General features: G+C 40.1%; 3 protein-coding genes across 6 annotated transcripts; 1 reads left to right on the forward strand and 2 right to left on the reverse strand.

Moving 5' to 3' along the window:
- Positions 1 to 496: 496 nt before the first annotated feature.
- LOC107217309 (plasminogen activator inhibitor 1 RNA-binding protein) lies at positions 497 to 6,226 on the reverse strand. 2 transcript variants are annotated; one of them, XM_046739860.1, is made up of 7 exons: positions 5,834 to 6,226; positions 4,305 to 4,458; positions 4,008 to 4,208; positions 3,439 to 3,450; positions 2,945 to 3,016; positions 2,203 to 2,833; positions 497 to 2,042 (listed from the first exon to the last, which is right to left on the reverse strand). In XM_046739860.1, exons 1-7 carry the CDS (start codon positions 6,093 to 6,095, stop codon positions 1,956 to 1,958), a joined length of 1,419 nt encoding a protein of 472 aa, XP_046595816.1. In that variant the 5' UTR covers positions 6,096 to 6,226; the 3' UTR covers positions 497 to 1,955. The 2 variants fall into 2 exon arrangements, with proteins under 2 accessions (XP_046595816.1, XP_015510284.1); XM_015654798.2 differs by lacking the exon at positions 3,439 to 3,450 and having other exon boundaries at positions 5,834 to 6,225.
- Positions 6,227 to 6,741: 515 nt separating this feature from the next.
- Positions 6,742 to 12,329, forward strand: LOC107217320 (zinc finger protein GLI1). Of its 2 annotated transcripts, none has more exons than XM_015654817.2 (2): positions 6,742 to 7,294; positions 8,715 to 12,329. In XM_015654817.2, the coding sequence occupies exons 1-2, from the start codon at positions 6,877 to 6,879 to the stop codon at positions 10,205 to 10,207; spliced, it is 1,911 nt and encodes a 636-aa protein (XP_015510303.1). In that variant the 5' UTR covers positions 6,742 to 6,876; the 3' UTR covers positions 10,208 to 12,329. The 2 variants fall into 2 exon arrangements, with proteins under 2 accessions (XP_015510303.1, XP_046596210.1); XM_046740254.1 differs by lacking the exon at positions 6,742 to 7,294 and adding an exon at positions 7,858 to 8,093.
- LOC107217301 lies at positions 11,245 to 19,378 on the reverse strand. 2 transcript variants are annotated; one of them, XM_015654787.2, is made up of 8 exons: positions 19,207 to 19,378; positions 18,880 to 18,966; positions 16,470 to 18,662; positions 16,198 to 16,360; positions 15,927 to 16,087; positions 15,634 to 15,847; positions 14,696 to 15,559; positions 11,245 to 14,608 (listed from the first exon to the last, which is right to left on the reverse strand). In XM_015654787.2, the coding sequence occupies exons 2-8, from the start codon at positions 18,958 to 18,960 to the stop codon at positions 12,873 to 12,875; spliced, it is 5,412 nt and encodes a 1,803-aa protein (XP_015510273.2). In that variant the 5' UTR covers positions 18,961 to 18,966; positions 19,207 to 19,378; the 3' UTR covers positions 11,245 to 12,872. The 2 variants fall into 2 exon arrangements, with proteins under 2 accessions (XP_015510273.2, XP_046596209.1); XM_046740253.1 differs by lacking the exon at positions 19,207 to 19,378 and having other exon boundaries at positions 18,827 to 18,886.
- Positions 19,379 to 20,673: the final 1,295 nt, after the last annotated feature.

The raw sequence follows: 20,673 nt of genomic DNA on the forward strand, positions 1-20,673 counted from the left end.
GAACGGAACACAATCCAAAGTGCCGAGGCGCAACAAGTTCCATAAAACCGTAAATGCCGGGTGGCGACCATTTTACTTAAATGAAATTCTCTGACTCTTCCAGTCATAAAAATTCGGAATTTCCTGACCTTTTGCAACGAAATTTAGGTGATATTGAGTGACTTTTACACCCAAAAGGTCTAGAAATTGAATGAGAAGGGAGAGGGTATAAATTACACAATACCTTCATTACATATTTTCACACTTCAATTACATATTTTCAAAAGTGAGCTTATCTAAATTTACGAAGCATGGTTGAAATTTGAAGAATATTTTGAAAAAAGTAAGTTATACCATGTGGACCATCGTAATTCCCCGTCTAATACCGGTTTTTCCGGTCTGTAGCCACCCTCTGAATAGCACGCAGTTTTATAATGTTGAATATGTCTGTGAAGGGAGCTAAAGTCGAATTCCGAGCGTAAGTAGATGGATAGCGATATAAATGAATGCGTTTAGATTTCGCTAGTCTTGTCACAATTTATTTGTAAATGTTATATTATTTACACATATACCCTAAGTCTCAAATATCGTAACATCATTTCATTATGAAGAGGTTGTGAATTTTTATCTGGTTTATTTCAATATATAACAAACATAGTAAATAATTAATAGATATAGCAGAATTCATAGAATCGAAAGTATGACGAATGATGCGTAAAAAGTATAACATATCAATATGCTGTGTGGATTATTTTATTTTGTTTTTCTTACTCCTATCTTTTTCACCGTTCTCCTGGGGGTCTGTCATACAAATGTAAAGTTGAGTCTAAAGTCTGGGATGAATGTAGAATCGATCGTTTTTTTTGACAGTTTTCTTCGTAATACATATATCCGTTACGAATATACTAAAGTGTTGGAGAAAAAAGGAAATTTTGGTTTCAATCTCTTTTCTACCTTCAAATATATAAATTTGTCAAATATTTCGCGCGCAATGAAAGACATATTTCGCATACGAAAAAAAAGCCTCGCCGGTGCTACTCGGCGCGCAACGACCAAGTATGTACACAGAGAAAGGCGTCAATCCCGTCTTCCCTCCTTCCCTCCCTCTCGAATATTGTATCAAAATTATAAAATAAAGAGAAGGTAGGTATAACATGTTAAAAGTTTCCACAAAGAATCATTAACATTATCAGTATTATTATTATTATTACTATTATTATTATCCCTATTACTATACGCGTGTCGTTACGTATCGCTACTTCGTGTTTTCGATGGCTTCTGATTCCATCAACTTTAGTTTAGTCCATCGGTGTAACGTTAAAACGAGATATGCTACGTAGATGAAGGAACAAAAAAAAAGTAGTTTGTAACACCCAGGATTATGTGACATCTTCGTGGTAAAAATAAAAAAAGGAAACCACGTTATGCCAAGCTGAAATATACCGTTGTCTGTCAAATTACTCAAGTAACCAGTACTTGTTCGTACAAATTTATAGTTCATTTCTTTTCGGCCACAACCTCATAGCCAATAAACTGCCATTCGATTACCAATTACTGTCAATTTAATTACTATTGTTTTCTTTTCTTTTATTTTCCGTGTGTGTAAAGAGACCAAGGCGTTCAACATTCATTTCACTCCCTCACTCTCCATTCGGACTAGTGCCTCTTACAAACTACATACAGCCGTACACAGCTTTTCACAAATATAAGGGATTTTTCTTTTTCCATAATCACCCGCATTTTTTCTTTTCTTTCCATTTTTGACTTTTTCTGTATTTTATATGTGTGTATAAGAGTGGGTGAATCGCAGCATGTGTGTTTGTGTGTATATGAAATGTTACTTTTTTCCGTTAATTACTATTTCTGACCGTTATTCACAATTTAATGTGTATTATGCAAAATAGCAAGTGTGGAGCGAACTTATGCGGGACTGATTGTGGCGATATTGGGGCTGCATGATTTCAGAGCTACAGCTCTTACCCCAAGGAGGGAAAGTCGTGTTCATCATCTACCTTGGGTGCATTTTGACGCCCACGCGGCGATCTTTGTTCTGGCTGCTGAGGCTGGAACATAAAAATCCCAAATTTTTACACCATCTACTCAAATCGTCATGGACATGACAAGAAATTTTCCTGCAAATTTCAGATCACGCATATCTCAATAAGACTAGTGACATCTTTGAAAATGTACTCTCCGTTTATCAATATGAAATTCAATACTTACAGTAGCTACAGGGCGCGGCTCGCGCTCACGATCACGTGGTTCGCGATCTCCGCGGTCTCCGCGATCTCCGCGATCTCCACGATCTCCGCGATCTCCACGGTCTCCGCGGTCACCACGATCGCCTCCATCCCTCGGAGCGCCACCACGACTTCCAAATCCACGACCGCCGTTCGCGCGTTCACCACGTGCGCCACGACCTCCGCGACCTCCACGTCCTCCGGTGCCACGACGAGCGTCACTAAAGTGAAACTCGATGTCAAGGACATGCTTCTGCCTGCCCACACGCTGCGGATACTCAGCAGCAGCGTCGTATTCCTCCTCTTCGTCTTCTTCTTCCTCGACTCCTTCCTTCTTTTTCTCAAGAGCGTACATCTTCTTCCAACGAGTAAGATCCTCGCCCTCGCCTGCTTTGCGTAGATTATATTGGGGCTTTGCACGGTTACTCTGAAGTGCTTTCCACTCATCAAGAGTCAATTCGCGCGATTCCTCCTCAGCCGGCGGCTTCTCTTCCGCCGAAGAGTCTGCTGCAGCTGGAGCGTCCCCTTCCTTAGGCTCGGCGACAACCGGGGATACATCTGCATCCGTTTTTTCGACAGCATTCCAGTCTTGGGTTTCTTGGATCATCTGCTCTCTGCACAAAAACGAAAATCGATTTCATTCATTTAATTGTGAAACAAGAAAATACGAGCTGTATTGAGACACATAAAGTGCAGATAAAATTGAGTAGGTCGTTATAACTTACTCAATTTCATCGCGATGAGTTCCCCAATTGTGGCTCCCACCACCCTCTCTCTTGTCAACAGGTTTCACTCCGCTGTAAACATTTTTTTTCAGGTGAATAATTGCTGTGAGCCAGTGAAAAACATAAACAAACGTTGAAACAGTGAAGTTGAGCTTCTGGTCAATGTAAAGGTTAGATAGCTGACATTATCTCTGATATAACAGCAATTCCGGCAGCCTCATGTGTTTACCACTACGACAATCGAAAAAATCTTGAGAATGTAGTTAAACAGCCTTTTTTCATATTTCAGAACTCTTCTGCTTATATTTGACGAGGTTTAGTTTATCTAGGAATCTGTGTTCATTTCATTGTAGTATATTTACGAAAAGCAGGGACATAATTCCATTGCTACAGATACGATGAGAAAGATGTGAGATTTTGCACATTCCTAACAAAGGGGTATTAGAACAAGTGCGTCATTCGCATGCAAAGATATACATGGCAAAAATCCTTACCTCGGCTGCCCGCTTGCAGACATACACAAGAGAACACAACAGATTATCGTTTAAAAAGTGGAAGAGACTTGAACTCTAAAAGTTGGCTCTAGTGCAGATTGTATTTTAATAACGGAAACGTGTTTTTACCATGTTCAACTGGTAAGCTTACATCTGTTTAAAAACGGGATCTGCGATAGAGGCCTCAAAGTTCGTGTGCGTGTATACAACCTTTGCCTTAATTTTTTCACCGTTGGCATATTTACATTGTCAATTTTACAAGTTATCCAAACGACTTATACTACTGTTATAAAAAGTCAATATTCGACACACAAATTCTTATTGTAAAACGAGTATCCAAAAAATACAAAAAAAAAAAAATGGAGGAAATAGATTACACAACGGTAATTAATAATTTAATAATTTCAAGATCTTGAAAGTATTGCCAAAAAAAAATACCAAAATGCTATTTAATATAAATCGATTTTAAGACAATCTCGATTTTCCAGCGCAATATCCCGTTTTTAAATGAATCGCATTAAGACTTAGCACACAGGCATAATAGCGGTCATCTGAAACACACAACTTACGTCTTCTCTGACCGTGACTGACGGTCCTGATCGCGTTCGCGTTTTGGACGGTTTTCGAAACCTCCCCGACCTCCCCGAGTACCGCCACGTCCACGGCCACCTACTCCTCGAGTTCCACCTCCACGTTCTCTGCGCTCAGTAAACTCACCACGCTGATTATCACCAACTGAACTACGGAACTCACGATTATCACGACCCTCTCTAAAATAGAGAATTTGAAATTACATCTCGGTGTCCTACTTGAGAAAAATAATTCGAAGTCCAGTATCAGAATATCATATTGATAGATTCACGCACCCGGAAGGTCCTCGTCTTGGTTCTCCTTGGCCACGAGGAGTACGTTGGTCGCCATCCTCTCGGTTGCGCCTGTTGTTGCGCTCTTCTCTAGACTCGCCGGAAAATTTCACGTTACGATCGCCACCGCTTGGTCTTACCGCAGGTTTTTTTTCCGCTGTTTACAAAGAATGAGCCAGATATTCTTTAGAATAAAAAAAAAAATTATTATAATTAACATAAAAAGTTAATCATAGAAAAATTCTTAAGCTTAAGTGCAAAAAAATCTTTCATACCAAATGAGACTGCGTCTGCTAATTTTATTTACTGAAGATTTCTGGATCGTTCATTTTAATGATTGGGTGTCTTAATTGAAATTGGTTCTGGATTTCTGAATGTTACTTTGGAATTGGAACAATTCTATTTTGAAGAAAACTTTTCATATAAAAAATATTTATATGGCTAAAGTACAAATACCATTAATTTCATTGAACATATTACACGTTCTCAATATATTAGGATAAAGGATTGCTCTCGATTATCCAAGTTGGGTAAAACATAGTAGTTACAAATCATTGCGCTATCTGGACTATGCAATTGATATATGTACAGTAAAATGCATAAATGCCTTTACCCTTTCAGCTAAATTGTTTTTGAACCGAATCAAAATGCGAGTTCGATTCTATACGAATTATGCGACAATGCATCCCATTTTCTCATGTCTGCTGCATCGCCAGTCATTGCGACATATTTCATATAGAATCGAACTCGCATTTTGTTTCAAACCAAAAACAAGTTAGCCAGAAGGTTAACTCATTTGTGCATTTTACTGTAGAAGAATATCAGCGCTCAGAACCACTTTTGTGAACAAATCGAACTTGTGTTACGAGAAAAAAATTGTGTCGCAGCAAAATAGCTGGAAACGAGAACAAATTTATATCTATTGAGTAATATTGAGCGAATCTGAAATGGTGTACATCGGATGTCTTATAAGGTAGTGAAGTCCACGAGGTAAATTGCGACACAGCAGAACCAAATGCATTCTTAGCCAGTGAAATGGAAACGGAAAGGGATGGAGGAAGAGGGGCGGGGGGGTTGTATGTGTGTAGCTTACCGTGAGGGAACCCAACTTAACAGATACAATAGAACTAAATAAATACTATAAGAAAAGAATGATTGGTTCCAGGCGAAATAAAGGCGAGGGTAACTGGCTCTCGAGTAGCGCCGAGTAACAATGTGTATTACATACACGTAGTATTTATCGTGTATGCGGAAAGCGCAGCGCTTTACGGTGACGATAGGTATGTATAAAAACGAGGACACGAAAATAAGATGGACGTGACACGAGGCGCGAGAAGTAAAGGGAGCTTGACAAAATGCGGAATAAGTAAGAATGCATCTGCGAAGGAGGGAAACACAGTTTTCCTAATTTTTCATAAATTTTCGGACACAGAGAGTGGGATAATTACACGTGGCTAGGCGGATAGATGTAATGGATCATCGCGGCATGTACGAGGCGCCACGAGGCGCGGAGCGTTGCGTATAAAACTAACCTTGATCCTTTTTCGGCTCCTGGTTTTTTGAGGGCGGCTGCTGCTGGGCGTCTTTAATTACACGGGTTTTCGGTGGCTTGTTGGCCGCAGGCTTCGGAAGCTGGTCTGGCTGCTTGGTCTTGTTCTCCTTTTCGGAGAGTTTTTCCTTCCTCTTTGCCTCTTTTTCCTGCTCCTTGGCTTTCAGTACCTCCAGAGGGTCCTCGTCCTCGTCCAGTGCGAGAAGGAACTTATTAGCAACAGCTATACTGTACGTGTTCTCCATGGCGTCTATTATCCTCTCTTCGTCGAGGATTATGCGAAAATTTCACGGCTACTTTTGAGCCCTTGTGTAACGGAGACATCCAATATTCCAATATGGCCGAGTCGAAGGCAGATCACCACGAGGTTTGTGCTCGGGCAGGAACCGCGGCCGAGTCTCGGCCCCAGCGCGTCCTTCTCCCACCACCGATTCGAGAACTTGGCAAAGTAAAATTTTTCTTCATCCCAAGGGATGGGAAAAATAACAAAATTAATTTACCAATATTTTATTTTTATAAATAATTCATGGTTTGTATAATAAATTGAGTTATTTCGGAACGGACGCGGCGCCACCAGCCGGCACGATTTCCATAAGCGGTGCTCCGTCAGGCGATGAAACTGAAAATAACTCTATCAAATTTCAATTTTCTAACCGTAAAAGGCACCGCTCTCACTCCCCAATTTCTGATAAACCGAATAAACGATAACTCGTGGCAAGGTTTTGTTTAAATATCGTTAAATGTAAAATAATACGACGGTCTCTGTTAGAGTCGGCGACGCTAGACCCCGCCCACAACCACCCTCGTCCAATGGGATCGTCGCTGGGTGGCGCGCGCGAAAATTTATAAATATTTTTGGCGGTTAACATCAGTTGCACGCGGTAGACGAGACGGTGCGGACGTTGTGAGCGCGTGTGGCATCATTGCCGTTAGTTAATGCTGAATTAAAAGACCGGTATTTGGGGTGCTGAGGACTGTGTTGAGTGTGAATTGAAGCTTGTGGGGTGTCGCGAACAGCGGGCCCCGATGGAATTGCATACGCCAAAGCGAGAGTCGCGGGCCCTGGGCCTTCAGGACGGGCTTCCTTGCAGCCCGCCGATGTGCGACACGATGCTCTACCCCTGGAACTGGGGCGAGGAGGCGAGGAACGTGAACCTCAGCCCCGGAAGCTCGTGCTCGTCCCCGGAATACCGGGATCGCGGCGTCGCAGCCGTGCGAGGCAGCGCCGGAACCGGCGTAAACGAGAACGGGAACGCCGACAGTGCAGGCGCCGGTACTCGTTCCTCATCATCGGAGAGTCATCGCCGAGGGCGGCCGAGAGCCGATGCCCTAACGAACCTGATGATGCAAGGCAGCACGTCACCGAGCAGCATCAAGTGCACCTTCTGCAACAGGGTCTTCCCGAGGGAGAAGAGTCTCCAGGCGCACCTGCGCACTCACACAGGTATAATAATACACCGGGCGGAGAGACGCCACCGGCAGAGTACGCTGTGTGCTTAAATATACTATACCTAACTTCACGTATACGCGTTCCCTCGTCGGACTTCACGTGTGCATGGCGAGTGGATCGGTCAGGGACGCTTTGGGAGGGGGGTGACCGTGGTTGCCTGCCTGCCTTCCCTTCTCCCTGCGGACCAACCGTCGTTCGGTTTGCCGTTGGCGTCACGCGTACACCGAAACGAATTAAATCCTACCGGCGTACGCGTAACGTAAACGTAACATGCGAAGGAGCTGGCTCAGCGCAACGAACCTTCCTTCTTTCCCTCCCGCTTTTCGCCACTTGCCGAAGTACATGATTCAGACTTTTCTTAAGTCGCAATTGCGTTTTGTTTCTCCTTCTTTCTCTCTTTGATTTATCTTTATCCCCTTGCCCTTTAGCGCTCGGCCATTCGTATTTTTTCTCGCACCCTCTCGCCCTCCCCCTCATCCTTTCTCTTTCTCTCTCTTGGTGTGATATACTCTCACTTTCTGGCTCCTCCTTCACAGAGCTTGAAAGATCGAACGCTCTCAAGATGTCCGTCCTTTTTTCTTCTACTTCTTTGTCCTGATACAATGTAGCAAAGACATATGCATTTACAGAACAAAGGTGGATGGAGAGAGATGAAAGTCGTAGAAAAATGTTTAGGGAGCAACTGTTAAGTCACGTTTTGCACCGGAAATCTGTCGTTCAGTAATGACTGACCGTTGTCAACTGTGTCTATTAACAGGTGGAAACAAGTCGGTTAGAATGGAAAAAACAACAGGTTTCGAAATTTAAACGGGAAAGAGAGATTTCATCTCTATCACTATTTTCAAGTGATTGTAGGTCACCTTTGCTTCACCACCTGTTGTCAATATGGCCATAAATTGTGAGCATACGGACAAATATAGGGAAATTGATATAAACGTCGACAAGATGGGTGTAGACTGAGTGTGTGTATAGAGTTTCGAAAAATAATTTGATACCAAATTTGACCGATTCTCAACGCACATCCCGATACTCATGATATCAAGTTTAATAATATTGAAACATTACAATGAATATATTAGTATTTATCGAATAATATGGAAAATTGGTATCATTGACAGAGAAAGCCTGGGATTCTATCATGTAACTTTTGTCAGCAGAGGTTTTCACATGGGATGATAAAAGTTGCCTAATACATTCCTTGAAAAATTCAGAGAATTGAGATTAAAGTCCTTTGACAATTCTGTTTCGTCTGCCTTCAACACACAAACAAGTGAATATAGTGAAGATCAATTTCTCATACTCGATTATCTTCTCTAACATCAAAATTTCAAATAGATGTAGCGTAGCTGACTATATATCCCGAGTCCACTAAAACTAGCAAATATTTTATTTGTTTCCTTTTAATATGTTTAAGGAGAACGACCTTATCCTTGTGATTATCCGGGTTGCACAAAAGCCTTCACGCAATCCGGGCAGTTGAAAACACACCAGCGTCTTCACACAGGAGAGAAACCATTTCTGTGTACGGAATCTGGATGCGAAATGAGGTTTACTCATGCGAATCGGCATTGTCCGGATCATCCCTATGCGACGTTGACGAGATCCGATGACTTTGTGCTCAAGCCGGTAACCGGAAATACAGATCTGCCTCACGACGTCACACGATGGTTAGAGCGATACAAAATGTCAAGGGAAAGGGAGGATAGAACGCCAACTGGAAAGAGTGAGCGTAAGAAAAAGGCGTGGAAGTGCAGTATGGACAATCATAAGAGGACAAAATCCAGAAAAGGCCTGATGATGGACGCTACTGGTGAACAAGAAAATGTGGAGCGAAAAATTCAGTCCAGTCAAAGGCTCTACTGTGGGGAAAGCCAAGACAGCCAAGAGGAAAGCCAGGATGAGGATCCGGTGGAAGCCTGTGCCATGCTTCAGATATCCGAAGACGAAGAATCGACTCAGACGAGCAAACTCCCCATAACTCCGGTTCGCAGATCACTGGACAGACTCCAGCCAAAGAAACGCTGGCTAAGAGAAGCCTGCCTTGAACAACAGCTCGCAAAGCCGCTAAGATGGGATCCGCCATCAAATGGTCCGCAAAACTCTGACTCTGCTCAACTGGACATTGAGATTGCCCAGGGCCAGTTCGGCACCTCATGGAACGAAGGTTCTTGCATCACAGAGCAGACTTCAGATTCAAGTCTGAGCACATTCAACGACACGTGCTACAAGTCTGAGACGGAGATATTGGACTCTGTATCTCTGGGGTCTAATCCTAACTCAGATATATCCTGGGATTTATCCATCAAAGTGCCTCCCATTGACAACGAAGTTACTGTGGAAAATTGCTCGGCCGAGATCGGCTTCGGTGACAATTCTACCTCCGTCAATCAGCACTGCTGGGATTCACTGGCGCGCGAGATTCTGCCCAACAACAATACCAAAGCATTTAATGTCTCTCCGATAGCTGCGAGTTCACATTGGGCCTTGACAAACTCATTATTCGAGGAGCAACTTCCTCAGTCGAATTTCACGCCAGTCAAGAATAATCCTAATCAACGCTCTGCTGCGTCTGCGCTGTCCTGCACCAGGGAAAACGAGAGGAGACCTACGGTCCTGATGCTGGCTAGAAGCTGCGCCAACCCTGGTGTCAAGGAAGCTGCCCCAAACAACAAGACTGCATTGAATCAGGACAATGTCAATGAAAGAACAGGTGCAAAAGTTGTAGTGATTAAGCAGGAGATGCATCAGCAGGACAATCTGATACCTGAAGATAACCAGAAGTGGCTTGGTGCACTTGCACTCATGGAACTTGCCAAAACCCAACAGGAAGCTGCCAGAGTTTTGGAGCTGAACAACGAAACGAGAACCCTTGTATTACCTGCCAACAAACAGTACACGCATCTTTAGACTGTGATTGCCAATTTGGAAGCCCCTTTCATATTCTTTAAATCTGCAAACGAGTTTATGTCTCCACTATTATAACTTCTTCTAACAAGTTATACATTGGTTTTGGGCAATAATGTCTTCAAGGTAAAATGTTACATCCCAAAACCCGACTGAAACCTCATTATATTCAAAGATAGTCAATTATTGATCAATCACTTATTCCAGGTATAAGATGTTGCTCCAAAAGACGCTACAAGGTTAATTTGAAAAAATTTATATTTTTCCATTTCCACGCAGCATTAATTGGCTACATTTGTTGAGGAATCGTTTTCCACCGTATGGTTCAGGAGTGCTTCCAGATTGTTAATATCTTTGCAAAGGTTGATAATGTGTTATTGAATTTGATGAAGCTGAAGCTAGCAGCCAAAGTTAGCAGCCAATGATGTTAAACATTTTAGAAATAGAAAAATGCACTACAGTATTGGGGGTTCAAAGTATTTCACAAAATTTTGATTTCCGGACTTGACTACCTTATTCGAATGAACATTAGAACGTTGGTTGCTAATGCTGGCTGCTAACTTCAGCCTCGTTAATGTGTTTTTGAATTTGTGAGCTAAACTTTCCCAATCCACCCTTAGCCACACATTCCTGATTTGTGTTTCATATTTTGTAAGATCTCGTGTTCATTGTTGATAGCGGTTAGATCTGAAGTGTGCTCAAAAGTTACCATCTCTGGTTAAATAAAACTAAGAAACAAACCGTTGGAATGTGGAAACATTACGTGTGATGAAAGTTAAATTACTTTATGAATAGCTGAGTATGCATGCTGTGTTTTAAATATTCAATGGACCAAAAATAAAACTGATCAAATAACGCGACGATCATTTCCCAAAGAGGAAATTATTTACAAATGGTATAACAGAATAAACCATTTGACATTTATCTATCAGGTAGCTCAGTTGCTTCTTATCCACTATTATTTTTTGTATTAAATATTGCGAGAATTGATATCTTTGGTAATAGAAAGTTAATGGAAAAAATTAACGACTTCAGTAAAAAATGTATGATTAACGTTTAATTTTAATATAATCTAACATGAATTTGTACAATGAAAGTATGACGACTTGTATGTACCTGTTGCTACTCTACAAACGAGCTAAGTTGTATGTACACAGTGGAAGTCTTGACAGTGAAACCCTGTCTGAAGGCCTGTAGAGATGATTTTATTAATCAAGTAACATGCAGTTGTTACTAATATCTTGCCTCAAACTTATGAGATCACGAAAGGATCGATTACTATAATAAAGTAAAAAAGCTGCAGTGGGATTTTGTTGAAAATTCCTATGGATCGTTATGTTGTTAATTTTTCATTTATAGGAGTAATGTGTAATGTTCTCGATCAAGTTCAAAAGTAATTATATACGTGATGCCTTCGGTGATAGAATATGCTTTAAGTCAGTGAAAATTGTCGAGTATGTAAGGTCAAAATGATGAGCCGTATCATTGTATATTTAAATATTGTTCAGTCTGTTTCTTTTTACCCAAAAGTGTTGCAGCTTTTTGGCATATCGATTTTGAAACTAACTATGAAGGGTCCGATACGTAATTTCTATTCAAATGTTGATTAATACATTTAGATTTCCTTCTTTTTTTTTTTTTGTTTATCCAAACTAAAGTTATTCAACAAGTTACTTGTTTGATCACACATCTCATCTCAAATAACGTAGATACTAGTCTAAAAGAAGCAAGGACCAATTTACTTCTCAGCAGACAGTGTGAAAAAACGAATTATTTATTACTATTGTATGAACTATTACGATGTATTGCTTTGTTCTACAAGGCAATAAAATTTTGTGTGATATTTAGTTGTAACAGAGAGAAAAAAAAATGTTCAGGAATGCTAAAGTAAATTTACAGCTATTATGATAACAATGTTATGACTCGAGTTTATTAAGTATTTAATTGGAACAAAATTAGTTACTATTTATCTGAAATTATTATTATTATATTATAAGAATGCGTAACTTGTAACTCACGAAGAGAGTCGCAAACTCAGAGGAGCTTATACCCTCATTTTACCCAGCTCCCAATTTACCACCAGATGTACATATATCTTATATTTTAATAAATATTTTCACACAAATCCCATACGGTACTTGTACTTACAATTTTTTTTTTCAACCTGTGATGAAAAGACATCTTATACAGAGTTATCATTATTATTATTATTGATCAATGCTTTACAAATATTGGTGATATACATCGATTCGGAGCTCACTATTGATATGTGAGCATGCGAATGATCAAGGTGACATTCAATTAAAAGTAAAAGCTATTTTTAGATTTCATTGACCGTTTAGTAGAGAACAGGAAAACTTTGATGCAGTTATAACTTAAACATCTACTGTTTTAACACACAAAATTGAATTGATAAGTGTATTGTTTGGCTTTCATAACATATATGATTAAACTGATTGGGCTTGTTAGCTTCACTTTCTGAAATTGAACATAATAAAAAATCTATGAGCAATCACGATCAAACTGATCAGCGATCAAGGGATCAAATTAGTATGCCAACTTCAATACAGATAGGATGTCATTCACTTTTAATATTGGGGTGTATTCTCTACCAATAGGAAAATCGTCTTTTAGCTTGATTAGACACTGACCTACCAGTATCGAGAAATCATTTGAACTTTTTTATTCTAGACGTCGCCAGGGTTTTGCTTCTTTGCATACAAGTTTCACTTTTAGTCATTTCAGTCGATGCACTAGCACTTGATGTTGAAAGACTGCCTGTAGTATTCGAAATTTTCACATTCGATGATGTGGTTCCGTTCAATTGAGACTTGGATCTCAAAATTCTGGCCGAAGTTCTTATTCTACATGTTTGCACATTACTTTTACTCCGCTTTTCAATCATCGCCTGTTCCTCGAGGTCTGAAGTCTGAATTAGGTCAGAATTATTTGACTGCAAGCTCTCCTCTCCCAACAATATGGAATTTTCGATGTCAAACCGTGAATCGTTCGTTTTTTCTATCTCAAATGGTGTAACACAATCTGATTTATCCTGCTGACTCTTGCTTCTTGTTATAGCTGAGCTTTTGAATTTCGTCTTTCTCTCATCCAGGTCGCATGTTTCCGTTTTTGATTCGTACACTTCATTCATTGATAAGACGACATCCGGGTCATCTAAATGTCTTTTCTGTTTAATATCACTGCTATGAGACCGTGACCTCGTAACTCTAGCAGAAGACCTCAATCTTTCTTTGTGCCCAATACGCTCAGGCATCGCAGGCCTCATGTCCATTTTACCATTGATCTGATCTGTGTCTGTTTCGGATTCATCTGCAAACTGAAATTTTACTCTCGAGTTTTTAACAACAGACAGTGTATCCTCGTACAGATTTGTCACCAGTGATTCGTTGTTCTTCTCCTTTTCCAGGCAGGAACCAGGCATCCATGATCCTTCGTCAGTGGAATCTAAACGTGGCGCATTGGTAACAATGCGTTTTGACATTTTTTCGATTCCAATGTGTGTTTCTGTCAAGGAACTCACCAGTTTCTCCATATGATCCGGTTTTGTGCTTGATAAGTGACAATTTTGTTGAGAATTCTCACCATTACACAGGTACTTAATATCTAAAGATTCACTCCTTAATTCTGCAACAGCTATCTGCTGTTTTACTAGTTCGATTATCCGTTCGTTTTTGTCTGAGCCATGCAGCCCAGTTTCATCAAGAATTTCAGTTAGTTGCTTGGAAATGCTTGGGAATAGGAAAGCAGTCAGGTTGATTATACGGGAAAACGTTTTCTCATCTTTAATTGACAAGTAAGAATTTTTGTGATAATTTTTATCGCCGGATTGGTGCCCAAAATTTAAGGATCCAGTATTTAAGTCATCATTCTTTCTTTGCTTTTTAACAAGTTCAACTAACCGCTCAATCATCTCTACTTCGCTCAATTTTGGTTGGACAAGAATTTGCGCTACTCGCTCGGAAAAGGGTGCGGATAGCAAAGTTGCGATGCTATTTATCCATGAACTCCTTTTCTCATTCATGCTTTCCTCCGTATATCCTGGAATGGATCCTTCGTTCGTTTTTGGATTGCCGATATCAGATGCGGTGTCTAAATATTTTTCCAAATTTTTCCTCCTCACAGACTTGGGGAACGCGTGATCGCGAGATGCTTTTGGTCCCTGTCTGGACGACTTGGGTGATTGAGACACATCCTCGTATTCGTCGAGGTCGATGCTTACTTTGGTTAACTTCAGCAAAGGTGGAGTTTTGTTGCGACGTATTGTTCTCGGCTTTTTAACACGTGACTTCATGGCTGGCGTGGTGATTTTTGAGGATTCGATATTGCTGCTTGTGCAGATGTATTTATTTACATTGATGCTGCTTGGGTCAGGTACTGTGAACTCTATAAACGGAAAGGAAAAATTGGATGAATAGAAAGATGAAACTCACATGAAATCAGAACTCAATACAAACAATTTAATATACTCACTGTCAAAGTCAGCAGAATCTTGGAACATGTTGCAGAACTGGTATTCGAACACCATTTCTTTGGCAGATACGTAAACGGGATGACTTTGGAGATGAAATCTTTCGCAAATATCAACAGCTTGCAAAGCGACGCTCATTCCATCCTGCCTATCATCGAATTCCAATTCTCTTATGAACCGACTGAAGTTGATAAGAAATAGAACATGCTCGACTGCGTTGTAATAGCACTTCCAAGGGTGCTGTTTCACGCTGTCACTCTCTGGTACATTTTGCCAAGCAAATTTGTCACAATGTTTGAACTGCAGCATCTTTCTTTGCAGTACAAAAGCCCCACCGAAGTGAGACATGGCTTCGTTAAGGTATCCCTGCAAAAAGTAAAGTTGTGCCCTGATGTGCGTACTGGCGAGTACAAGGTGCTGGTAACAAACGCTGCTGCATTTGTAACAGAGGCAGTTAATATGCTCCAAAAATTTTGGTTGCTTAAAAACCGTCTTCCTGAAGACAGGGGAAGAATCATTGACGCAAGAATCTCTGCAGCCTGGTTTATTTAGTCCCGTCGTCAGGGTCTCAGGGTTTTTTGTGTTCTGGGATTCCTTAATGTGTTCAATATCAAGAATGTACTCCAAGCCTTGCAGTTTGACAAGGCAGTCATCCAACTGCATGCGTGACAGGTCGATATAGCATAAATTCTTAAGACACTCTGCAACACGCAGCGTAAGCCCCGAGGACTGAGCTAACTTCAGTCGATTAGTAAGGTGGGATGAAATCTCCTTGAATGACAACAGGCTGTTCATACACAGCGACAGATGCGCTGTACACGTAAGAAGAATCTCAGAAGTGTATAGCTGCTTTTTCTTAACCCCCGCTGCAAGATAAAGAAAAATAAAGGTAATGATATTTCAGCTTCAACTTGTAAGTGAAATTAAGAGCAATAGTCACCCCTGGGTTGTGGTGAATATTCCATTAGAACCAACAAGGAATACAGGCATTTGACAAGATAAGTCATTTGTTTTTGGCACCTAGTATCATTCGAGCAAAATGGATAATTCTGAAGGGCGGTTTTCATGCTCAATAAAAAGAGCTGAACATTTTTGAGACGATGGACACTCGGGAGTGTCACAGTTCTGTCTAAAATTTTGGCCCCTTCTTCGTACTGAAAATAGAATTACGAAAAAATCAGTATAAACAGATTGAAAGCGAATAAAAACGGACGTTTGGAAGTGGTATAATACCTTGCCAATTTCAAAGTAAAATTTTGACAAACCAAGACAAAAGAATGCGATGGCGTCGTTACTTTCAGGCTCAGAGGAGGTTTGTAATTCGGTCATCAATTCATTCCCAGTTTTAATCCAGTCATTGTTGACATTCCATAGGGAAATACTTCGTCCCACCACTGTGTATTGCACAATTAATAACTATAATCTTACAAACGATATGTTTTGCTTTGCAAAAGAGTTTGTGCCATTTATAACTGGTTATTTAACAAACGATGAAGAAGTTTACCATAAAGACAAGTACTAGCATCTTTCAAGTTAGAAGCAAGTTTGTAAGCCAGATTCCACGCTTTACCCTCCAACATTGAAAAATGATGCAATCGACAGAATTCCCCAACAATCACCAGGGTGCGCAACATCATGAGCAAATGCCATTCTTCAATGGGGTTATTCTGTAAAGAGTAGCGGTCGATGCCATTGTTGATATTACTACTAGTATGAGTATTTTTTTTTAAACCCTATACTCTGTGAAAGTTAGAACATTTGAAACAGTCAAATTACCACATTGTTTTCAATGCAAAGGCTCCAATTGCTCAAGGCCTGGTTTAAGTTGACGAAAAGTTGAGAATCCTCTACAATATTGATCTTAGTGTACGCAGGTACAACGGCGTCACTTTTGTTGGGCTCTCCTTCAGGAGATGCTGATTTGGCGGCGCGCAGTGCAAACTTAGTTGTTTGCATCTCAGCTTTTGTATGATCTATGATATCGTGCAGATTAACTACAAAAGTGTAAAAGTCAAGATTGGCAGCAGTCACAAGGTGTAAATTGCTGGCAGTTTTGTCCTCTTTCAACTTTATGATCGCCCGCTTCAAGTACTTGGTAAAATTCTGGTCATACTGATATTGGAGCATATGGTAGCCCAGCATTTGAACCCCTTGAGCGTACACCAGTCCCCCAGAATTGAGAATTTCCAACTCATCGAGCGTGGCTTGCATAGAGAGGGACATATTGCACCGTCCCTCTAGCAAGCCCCTCAACTCCTGTATACAAAGTTCATTCAGATCATAATCTTCCAGCCTCACTTTAATCCCAATCAAGGAAAAAGAGTCAGTGTCTTCTCTCAGACAAGTGAGCATGGTCAATGATAAGATGTCCGATGATGTTGCACATGTGTGCTTTATGCTCGCCCACATGCGAAATGCTTTGCTGTCGGCATTCTGGTAACTCAGTAGCCCGTTCAATGCACACAGTGTCAATGCTTCTCTGTAACTTCCATGATTATAGTGAACGCTACAGAGCCGGTGGAGGACATAGGATAGAGGATTCTTCATGGATAGCAAGCTGTTTGAGGATTTGAGCCCGTCAAATTTAACAATAGCAGAGCACAGAAGGGAGAAGAGGTACACGCTCTCTTCGTACAACACTTTGTGACAGCTTACGCTTAGGTTGTAGATATGTATCGCACAATTATTCCAGAGAGGATACCATTGCGCGCAATTAAACTGCTTCATGTCAAATATTGCTGCGACAGTTTCTTCGAGCAGTTCTTGCACGAATGGAAATATACTGCTGAGCAAATCATTGGCAGGTATTTTGGAGAGGGTAGCCAAGCACTTCATGCTGACCACGGTGACTGTATGCGTACTTGCCCGCATTGCACAATTATTATCACGACACACCTCGCAACCGTCTGACCAGCTCGAGTTTAAAACAGTAAACATGAGCTGTATTAGCCCAAGAATTTCCTGCATCGTTGCAGCCTTTAGAAATTCATGATTGTTAGCGGCAATGTAACGCTCCCAGTGCACCAGTACAGGCTGTAGAATGAAGTCTATCATTTGCATATTTAATGTGGCTCCCTTGCTGTCTTGATACGTCTGAATACTGTTCAGAGTTTCTTTCCTGAGTTTTGAAAGTTCCCAATGCGATAATTCTTTTGAGTTACTTATAGACTTCAACAGTATCATTCCCATATTTCTATAGAGTAAAATGCAACAGGATAGTTCTGGATCTGCGCTTAAAGTGGTCTCAACGATTGAACAGCTATCTGCTAAGACTGTGGGAGCGTTTACCATCTGCGGTGAGGTAATGGCAAGAGCGGTAGCGGAATTTATGAAACGTAGAGCGTCTTTGTAAACATCATACTTTCCTTCGCCTGTCAGACCTACATTAATCCTAGCTAAAAAGCTCCTTATAATACTACGATGGTTCTGATTACTGTTGTATTCAAACTGTCCGAGTAGAATATCAAGATTTTTTAGGTAGCGAAACGTTCTGCACAAGACAAACATGGTACGTTCCTTAACTATAACTTCCAGTACCCTCAACTCGTTATTTATTAAATCTAATAACAGCTGGTAGTCAGCTTTGTTGAGATTGCAGGGTGGCGTAGTTCCGGTCACTTTGACTGCAGCATCACGCCACAAACTCGCAATTTTTGGGTAAACGTCTAATTCCTGAGGGGTCAAACCGTAAACAATGTTTCCAGCAAAAGACCATACTATAATATTCATAGCCTTATTATACAACTGCATGATGATTAATTTTCGAGCGACGTAATACAGGCTAGAGAAATACTTTATGAAATCCGGTACTTCTATCAGAGCATAGCATAACTCATCTGCTATTGTAAATATTCTTTTCCCATTTTGGATGTCTAGAGGTTGCAAACGTTCTGCTGAGTGTGACAGACATAGCAGAGCTTTGAAGATGATCTTGTTCAATTTTGGATCGAGATCCCATTCTGACAGCTTCTAAAAAAAGAATGAGAAAAAGAGATGAGATAGTTATGAGATAGAGAACAGTTATCTCATTCCTGTCGGTTAATAGATTAAATTTCGAGTACCATTTTAGGTAAGTACTATATTTAATATATAAAATCATGCTAGATACAATGAAGTAGTTTTCCCATCTTTACCACTTTCTAATCCAAATTCTGCATATCGTATAACATGTGATTTCCATAAGTACCTTTATTTCACTTGCCACACTTTCTAATTTATCAGCCAGAATCAAGTCTATCCATTTTTGAATCTTTCTTTGATGTTCCATTGTTTTCTGTAACAATTGTCGGAAACAATGGCATGTACCTAAACTAAAGTGCATAGAACTTAAATCAAGTTTGTGTTTTTTTTTTGTTTTATTAAAAACAATGCGGTTTTTATATGTGGAGTTGAGAAATGACAAAAAAATATTTAATGTTTCAATCGAATTATCACAGTCCGCATGTTTCAACCGATAACCTAACTATAATTTCCGTTTCAGACATGTATTAAAAAATATGTTGCCTTTACTTACAGCTCAAAATATTATATTATTGGTATGCAACAACAATATCCCATAAATGCATTACGAGGCAGTTATTAATTTAGCAACCAGCACGTTAATATTGAAATAAATAATAACGATAAACAGTCCAAACTGACAACAAATTCAAACTACGGCGCGGCCATTTTTGTTTACGAAAAACGGAGGTAACTGGCAAAAAGGTTAGGATAAAGTGGACGTAATTATTCGTATACGATATTCAGCGCTGCCCAGCGGATCTGAGGTCAAACTAAATACCTCCTACCACTGAAATAGGTATTATCTCTATTTCAGCGTTGACTGTTCTTCTGTAACTTCCAAGCGAAGTCAGTGCGATACCTAAATCTGATATTTCATACGAGTTCTAATTCCTTTTCTTGTGTTGATTTTATTCATTGATGATTAATTGGAGGCTAATATTTGAAAGTGATTTTTTTCCGTGAAAAACTTAACTTTTGGGCGATATGATATGTAATTTAGTGTACGAATTGACCATAGTACCATTTACTAGCGGTACATAAGTCCGTGGGTACATCATGCACACTACTCGAAAATAAAGAAGCCAATACCGTCAGTCGGAAGCAAGTTGCGCGTGGCGTCAAACTACAAACGCGAGCAGATGTTGAGCAAATTGCCGCTGCAAGCCTTGTCAGGCGTAAATTTGAATGCCACCAACCGCAACGACTGTAATAGTGTTTTCCCGTTTAAATTTTTCACTAACAGCAGAGCCAATGAAGTAGGAAATCATTACATAGCGCTACTGTGATGAGCTGGATAATCCAATTACTTGAGGTGCGTTCTGATAACAGCTTCAAGTTCTCAAAACATTATTTCATCTTTATTCAATACGTAAAAGTAAAAACTGACAAATAATGTTTTAGTGCTCTGAGCGGCCATCATCAACTTCCTATTAGCGGATCCGACTCAGGATACTATTACAGGTGCGCATTGAGTGCGGTTTGTCCAGTTTTCCTGTCGCTTAATTCGTTAAAATTTAGAAACTCTGCGTTAAGTACGGATTTTTTTTTAACTGAATTCTACATATACGTAAACCATACCTGCAGTACGCAAATCTATAATCAGCATGGCGCTACGTTTGAAAACTTGAACGAGCATGCAACCGAGCAATTTGAATATCATCAAATGCGTACAGATGTTTGGGCAAGCCAAAGATTGATGTGATTGAAAAAAAAAACTTGCACACAATATGTATTTAGACATGCAGTTAGGTGACCAGAATTCTTTTAAATCATAAAACTGGAGTCTTATTCCTATACATGCGTGATAAAAGTGGTACATTTTGTATTTGGATTTTATTACTTGCGTACTGTTTTTTGTTTTTTCATTAAAAATCTAGTTGTTGGAATGCAACTCTACACATGTGGTGGGTATAATATGTAAAACTACATACTATAGTATTTATTATAATGTATGTGTATATAATAGTATTATGCCTTA

This window comes from Neodiprion lecontei, chromosome 5, assembly GCF_021901455.1.
Source record: "Neodiprion lecontei isolate iyNeoLeco1 chromosome 5, iyNeoLeco1.1, whole genome shotgun sequence".
NCBI classification, from domain to species: domain Eukaryota; kingdom Metazoa; phylum Arthropoda; class Insecta; order Hymenoptera; family Diprionidae; genus Neodiprion; species Neodiprion lecontei.

Excerpts from the sequence above, each read along its gene's own strand:
- LOC107217309 (XM_046739860.1), bottom strand. The coding sequence starts at position 6,095 with ATGGAGAACACGTACAGTATAGCTGTTGCTAATAAGTTCCTTCTCGCA. Across the intron at positions 4,209-4,304 it reads CCAAGACGAGGACCTTCCGG|AGAGGGTCGTGATAATCGTG; the intron begins GTGCGTGAATCT and ends TCTCTATTTTAG. Across the intron at positions 2,043-2,202 it reads AGCCGCGCCCTGTAGCTACT|CCTCAGCAGCCAGAACAAAG; the intron begins GTAAGTATTGAA and ends TTTATGTTCCAG.
- LOC107217320 (XM_015654817.2), top strand. The coding sequence starts at position 6,877 with ATGGAATTGCATACGCCAAAGCGAGAGTCGCGGGCCCTGGGCCTTCAG. Across the intron at positions 7,295-8,714 it reads GCACCTGCGCACTCACACAG|GAGAACGACCTTATCCTTGT; the intron begins GTATAATAATAC and ends AATATGTTTAAG.
- LOC107217301 (XM_015654787.2), bottom strand. The coding sequence starts at position 18,960 with ATGGAACATCAAAGAAAGATTCAAAAATGGATAGACTTGATTCTGGCT. Across the intron at positions 18,663-18,879 it reads GTGTGGCAAGTGAAATAAAG|AAGCTGTCAGAATGGGATCT; the intron begins GTACTTATGGAA and ends TTCTTTTTTTAG. Across the intron at positions 15,560-15,633 it reads ATATTCACCACAACCCAGGG|CGGGGGTTAAGAAAAAGCAG; the intron begins GTGACTATTGCT and ends TTTATCTTGCAG.